The sequence below is a fragment of the Wolffia australiana genome, chromosome 2 (assembly GCF_029677425.1).
Source record: "Wolffia australiana isolate 7733 chromosome 2, ASM2967742v1".
Taxonomy (NCBI): domain Eukaryota; kingdom Viridiplantae; phylum Streptophyta; class Magnoliopsida; order Alismatales; family Araceae; genus Wolffia; species Wolffia australiana.
The window spans coordinates 3,109,646-3,116,973 of record NC_135836.1 but is presented as its reverse complement, the minus strand read 5'-3'; the positions used below and the strand labels follow the sequence as shown (position 1 = coordinate 3,116,973).

The window sequence follows — 7,328 nt, the reverse complement described above, 5'->3', positions numbered from 1 at the left end:
ACTTCTGCGATAGCTATTGTACCGTGCCACAGTGTTGCACCTTTAGTCCACCGTTGTCGCCTCGTCATGCCCAATGTTGTTGCACCAGCTTCACATGACCGCAACAGCTGCCGACTCCACCGTGCCGACTCTTCTTGAGACGCATCCACCGGTTTCACTATCTGTCATGTTGCCTTACCGTCGCTTGTTCTCTCCCACGGCGTCCTTGAATATCTCCGACATTCCGCTTCAGCGCCGCGCCAATGCGTCCTGTTGAGCTACGTCGTGTCCTCCTCTGGCGCGACTCCTCCATTGCATCTGCCCGTACCGGTTCCCACACTGAAGAAGATGCCGATGATGAATACCACCACCGACGACGCACATCGTTCCCCGTGCTTGTCAGTTATATTACGTCTTTTAGTATAATTTCAGTTGCTCTCCACTGTGCTCGGGTTAGAATTAGGTCATAGCTTATTTGTTGATCAACTACTATTTGAGTGATTTTCTTAGGTACGGGTCGATCCCGTCCATTGCATGCGAGCACCTATATGCCGTTCAATGCCGTGGTTGCAGTGGTCATCGTCGTCGCTCCAACGAGGGTCAGAAGGTCACCGTCACCATCATCGGTCGCTCACTCCAGAGCTCGCAGCTTGGCGAATCCCAACGGGTCGGGGCCTGCACGTACATCGACCTAGGACTCACGTCATCACATAGTTATACATCCTTAGGGATTTCCCGACCGGACGATGTCACCGACGACGTCCAACATCAGGCCTTTTTCTAGAAAAGATACACATCCTTCTAGAAACTCTAAGAACTCAGCATGAAGGAGAAGAAGAAGAAAGGCCTTGCCCTCTTCCCCAAGCCTCTAAGTTGGGAGATGGAAGTTGCATGAGCATGTCTTGTCTCAGCAAGGTAGAACAGAATGTCAATGTAGCTATCAATAATATGGGAGTATGTCATTCCTAGCTGTCAAAGAGGGGCCACAATTGAGTTATGTGAATTTATATTTTAACCTCAAAAGTTATGTAGTTGCATTTTTCTCGAGGCTTTGAAAATTATGCATTTTCATATGACACTAAACTTGGCTCCTGATGTACAAGAGCGCAAGGAGGTTGACCGTGATGACGAAGACGATGAAGATGGTGACGGTGGTGACGGCGGCAAAGGGGATGACAACGGGGAAGACGGTGACAGTGACTATGTTGACAGTGATGGTGACGAGGATGACGAAGCCAATTGAAGAGGACTGGGACGAATGTGGCGGCTGTCTACATCAAGGGAGGGACCTCTTATGGCCTTTCCGGTTAGTTTGACTCTATGGAAGGAAATTGTAAAGAAAGGGAAAATACTCAACGACGACTTCTCCATAAGCCAATCAGGATTCTACAAATATTTATATCTGTGACTGCCGACGGGGTTTCTTCTTTGTGAGTGCTCACAAATATTTCTATTTTTTATTTTTTTGACATGCTTATTCTACGATATTTTTGGGGGTCTCGAGTCTCGACATAGTTTCAAAATCGGGCGACTACGAATATTCGAGAATATGAGCCGTCCTTGAAAGCAGTTGACTGCCGACGGCGGTCAGAACTACGAATCTGCGATTGCGATTGCGATTACGATTGCGATTACGATTGCGATTGTCGGGGAAGATTCATTCGCGGTGTCGGCCGTTTGAATCGAGAATCGATCGGCGGGGGAAATTGTAGCAGAAAATGATTCGATCTCCGCGGTAAATTGGGGCAAAAGGTCGGTCCGATTGACCGAGAGCGGCCGAATCCGGACAAGGAACGAAGAACTAGGAGGAGATTCGCCGCCGCGTCAACTTCCTCCTTTTCGCGAAGTAGAAGAGGGGGAAAGGAAGACGACAGAAGCGGATACCTCGCATGAGAAAAAAAAAATGTCGATTCTATGTGCAAACTCGAGCGTACGTACATGATCCCGAAGCGGCCCTACGCTACGATCTGGCGGTGGGGGAGGCGGCCAGCGGCTGCCGCGATCGGGAGAGCTGGTCCATGAGAGAGTGGATCTGGAGGAGGTAAGCCCTCGCCTGGTTCACGGACTCGGCCTCGAGTTCGCCGAGCTCGAAGCAGAGCCGCTCCTCCGCCTCCTCCGCCACGCGAAGGCGCTCCCTGGTGCGCTCCAGCTCCCGTCGCGCGGCCTCTTCTCTCTCCCTGCTGCGCCGCAGCTCTTCCTCCAGCTCCAGATTCCTCCTCCGAAGCTTCTCCGCGTTGTCCGACTCCTCACGCTTCGCCGTCGCCGTCGACTGCATCGCCGATCGGAGATCGCGCGCGGCCACCGCCATTGTCGCTATCATCTTCCCTTCGATCGGAGATTGGGAGAACCGACGACGAACGAGAAACCCGCCAAATTCCCCAAATTTTGCTGGTTCAGGATTTTCAAACTTAGTGAGAGAGGAAGATGACCCCCTCCCTATATATATAGTCTCCCGAGCAGTGTCCCGATTCAATGAATCTGCCCTCTGGACTACTGGTAAAAGACGTAAGCGGTGACCCGAGGCCGGCCGCCGGCCGCCATGGAATAGGCGTGTGGGCCCTACTGGTGGGCCCCAACAAATCCAAAGCTGACACGTAACTAGTTTATTTTTGACACGCGGCAGCACCTTGTCCCGTTATATCAATATTTGTAATAAAGTTTACCCATTCATGAGCAGTAGTAAGTGGATCATGATGAGATTCTGAAAGTTTCTTCTATCTTTATGATTTGTGCTTATGTAAATCTGATTGTGGGAGTATAAATCACACACTATGCGGAAATAGGGTTGAATAAATAAACATAAATACCAGATAATATATCTGAATGAATGAGAAATGGGAAGTAATTATTTGTTGTGGATATGTTAATCCTATCACACATAATACACATTCTAAACTTTTTCAAAAATATGTATTTCTTTTTTCTTCATCCTTCTTCATCAAGCCTCTCCAAATCCAGGAGGATAACATTGATAATTATCCTCAATGTATAATGTTAAAGTTCTTTTATTATATCTATTAATCTGGGGTTAAAATTTAATCTTATATGGGTCCCAACAAAAGATTTATAACTATCCTCCATAGTAATTATTCATAAACACACATTTGGGCTGAGTCATTTTATGTCATTATTGATTATACATTTTCATGCTTATACACAACCTAATTACAAAAGCTACTTTTCTTGCTATTCACTGAAATGGAATGATTGAACCCAACAGAACTAGTAAGATAATATGTACGTTTGGATACCTTTCCTTAAACGGAGAGAATCCACTAAGTTGCGCAAACATCCTCACAATCACAGGATGTAAAACTTGGTGACCTTGCTACCATTCACCATGAATTTGACAGAGAATAATTTTTTAATCAAATTCTTCTAAGGTAACTTATGCTTGGATCATAGGTGGATGCAATAGGCAAAAGCTAAATATTTTATAGTATTAACTCATCATACAGGCAAAAGCATAAGCGGAATTTTGTTTCCGTTTTTTAGAGTACTTTGCCTATCGTGAAACTGAATGTACTATTGAACACTAATTCCATTGTTTTATATCTTCTTGAATCAGAATATATGACATCTATCCACCTTTTGATGTATTGCATTAGAATGTATCCTCTTCCCCTGAATTTCTCTCATCTTATTCCGTAAAGTGAATCAACTGAATTTCTCTCATCTTATTATGTAAAGTAAATCAACTGAATTTCTCTCTCTTTCTTTTTTTTCACTCTCTCGCTGTATCTTTTTTCTTTCTCACTCTCTCTATCTCTTTCTCTCACAAACCTCTCTCTTTCAATCTTGGCCCCTCTTACTCTCCTTCCTTCTCACCCCTCTCTCTGAATCTCTTTCTTTCACCCTCTCTCTCTTTCATTCTTGGTCTCTCTCACTCTCTTTCTTTCCCTCTCTTTCTCTCTCTCTCTCTGTATCTCTTTCTTTCACTCTCTCTCTCTCTCTATATCTCACTCTATCTCTGTATCTCATTCTCTCATATCTCTCTATTTCATTCTTTCTTTCTTTCTCTCACTCTCTCTATCTCTTTCTCTCACTCTATTATTGTATCTCATTCTGTCATATCTCTCTATTTTGTTCTTTCTTTCTTTCTCTCACTCTCCCTATCTCTTTCTCTCACTATCACTCTCTTTTGATGATTATTTCTCTCAGTCTCTTAGTCTCTCTCTATGATTCTGGTTTGCTCCCTTTCTCTATCTCTCTCTCTCCTTTCATCAACGTCGTAGTTTCTATCCTTTTCTCTCAGTCGCTGTCATTCTCTCTCCCTTTTGTCCACGGTAGTGAAGCAAATATATTTTTCAAGCTCAAACAAAACTCCAGTTTCTTTCATGTCATCTCCGCATTTGTATGTAAATCTCACCCTCTCTCTATTTATCAATATCTTATTGTTCTTCTGTTTCCAGCCAGTTCAAAACTCCAGTTTTTCATCTCTCTCTGTTGGGATAAACTCCCCCCTTGTTGTGGAGAATGTGTTCAAAGAACACTTCTACACACTCACTCAAGAATACTCAAAGAAAAAAGAGGAATAGAGAGAACAAAAACAACACTTGAATTGATTTTGGAAGAGATAATAAAAACACAATACATCCTGGCCTTTATAGGCACAAACACAACTGTTCAGATAGAAACAACTGCCCATAAACTAACTTCCTGCAGAGCACTTGTTGGTGCATGATTAAAGGATGTGTTGAATATATCCCTTCATGGTGCTCCATAGGTTGTAAAGGATGGAGGAGAAACACCTCCTTCAGTCTCCTCCTTGTTACTCACTGCATCCACCACTTTAATCATTCCAATCTTACCACACAAATCTTGAAATTTGATTCTTCCCAATGGTTTAGTGAAAATATCTGCAAGCTGCTCCTCTGTCTTCACATACTCCATTTCCATGCTTCCATCTTCAACACATTTCCCGATGAAATGATGGCAAGTGTCAATATGCTTTGTACATTTGTGATGAGCAGAGTTCTTGCATAGCATGATGGCTGATTGATTGTCAACTTTGATTTTAATAGGCTTGCACTTGAACCCCATTAGCTCCTCCACCATCGCTGCTATCCACACACCATGACATGCTGCTGAAGTAAGTGATACATACTCGGCTTCACATGAAGATAATGCCACTATCTTTTGCTTCAAAGAATTCCAAGTAATAGGTATTCCTCCAAGGAAAAATATTTCTCCTGAAGTACTCCCCCTGTCTTCCACATCTCCATTAAAATCACTATCACTATAGCCAATGATATTGAAATCCTTCTTCCCTCCTTTGCAAATAAGACCGTAATTCATGGTACCTTTCAAGTAACTCAACACTCTCTTGGTTGCTGCCCAATGTTCAGATGTAGGTCTTGACATAAATCTGCTCAAAACACTTATCGAATAAGTTAGATCAGGTCTAGTATGAAGCAAATATCTTAGACTCCCGATCAACCTTCAATAAATAGTCGCATCAACCTTAGCACCCCCTCCTTCACTTGTCAACTTGAGAGATGACTCCATGGGAGTCTTAGATGGATTGCACTCCACCATATGAAGATTTTCAAGTATATGATTTGCATAAAGTCTTTGACTCAACATAATATCACAAGTATCTTGAATCACTTGAATGCCCAAGTAAGAACTCAATCAACCGAGGTCAGTCATCTCGAATGTACTCATCATCTTCTCCTTGAACTCTTTAATTTTCTTTTCATTACCACCTGTAATGATTAGATCGTCAACATAAACACCTACAAACAATCCAGAGTTTTTAGAATGCAATATATTCCTTGATCATTCTTGCTTCTGTTGAATCTGATATTCTTCAAAGTATTATTCAACTTCGCATTCCAAGCTATAGGTGCTTGCTTGAGTTCATAAAGGGCTTTCTTCAGCTTCAATACACGATCTTCTTTTCCCACTACCACAAAACCTTCTGGTTGATGGATATAGATCTCCTCCTCAATTTCACCATTCAAGAATGCTGATTTCACATCTAGATGATGTAGCTTCCAACTACTTTGAGCTGCCAATGCAATTAAGATTCTAGTTAATTCAAAATGAGCAACAGGAGCAAATACCTCATCATAGTCAATTTCAAATCTTTGGGTGTAACCCTTCACCACCAACGTTGCTTTATGCATCACCACTTCATCCACATGATTCTTCTTGAGCTTGTAGACCCATTTCACACCTATGGGCTTACAATTCTTTGGTGTCTTCATCAACCTTCAAGTGTTATTCTTCTCAATAGAACTGATCTCCTCCTTCATGGCTTCTCTCCAAACTTGATCCTTGGATGCTTCAGCATATGAAGAGGGGTCCTCAGAAGAGAGAAGACATCCCTCTTCTCCAAATGGTTCAGTAGCTTCGTAGATTGATTCCACTGATCTATACCTCCTCACTTCGTCTTCGTTTGATGAAATCTGTCCACTTTCTTCACTTGCATCAAATTGAGCACTTTCTTCATCACAATTTGCCCCTCCTTGATCTTCAACATCTTCTTCCTCAAGTGCACCACTTAAACTTGAAATTATAAGATTGTTAGTGGACAAACCATTGCGGTTTGGAGTTTCTCAAACTCCCATGACCGCCCTTCTTCAAAGATCACATCGCAGCTCAAGTGAACTTTTTTGGTGGTAGGATCAAGGTACCGATAAGCTATAGTGCCTTTCTCATACCCCACAAAGATCATCTCCTGGCTTCTGTCTTCAAGTTTGCTTAGTCTTTTATTGGACTTTTTATGCACAATTGAGCCGAATACCCTAAGATGGTCAATCTTGGGCTTTCTTCCACTCCACTTGAAATAGGGAGTCTCCCCTTGCAAGTTGTTTGTAGATGACCTGTTTAACACATACACACAAGTGTAACAGCCTCACCCCAGTATTCCATGGGCAAGTTCTTCTCCTTGAGCATGCTCCTCACAAGACCCATAATGGTCCTATTCTTCCTCTCCACCACTCCATTTTGTTGAGGAATATATGGGGCTGTCAATTGACTGAGAATTTCACTTTTCTCACACCAATTAGAGAACTCATCAGATGTAAATTCTCCTCCTCTATCTGTTCTTAGGCACTTGATCTTGTCCTGCAACTCACTTTCAGCCAGAAACTTGTATTTTTTAAAAGCTTCAAATGCCTTCGACTTGTTCTTGAGGATGGTCACTCACATCAATCTAGAAAAATCATCAACAATAAGTAGGAAATACCTTCCCCCACCTAATGTTGATGGTGTGATAGGGCCACAAATATCAGCATACACCAAATCCGATGGTCTCGAAGCTCGGAATTCTGTCGATGATGGGAACTTGGCTCTAGTTTGCTTCCCTGCCACACAATTTATGCAAACTTGGTCAACTTTGG

The 7,328-nt window shown here is 42.7% G+C and overlaps 1 protein-coding gene across 1 annotated transcript; it reads right to left on the bottom strand.

Moving 5' to 3' along the window:
- Positions 1–1,869: 1,869 nt before the first annotated feature.
- LOC144716533 (uncharacterized) lies at positions 1,870–2,405 on the bottom strand. Its single transcript, XM_078591668.1, has one exon. The coding sequence runs from the start codon at positions 2,297–2,299 to the stop codon at positions 1,940–1,942; it is 360 nt and encodes a 119-aa protein (XP_078447794.1). The 5' UTR covers positions 2,300–2,405; the 3' UTR covers positions 1,870–1,939.
- Between the last annotated feature and the right edge of the window lie 4,923 nt (positions 2,406–7,328).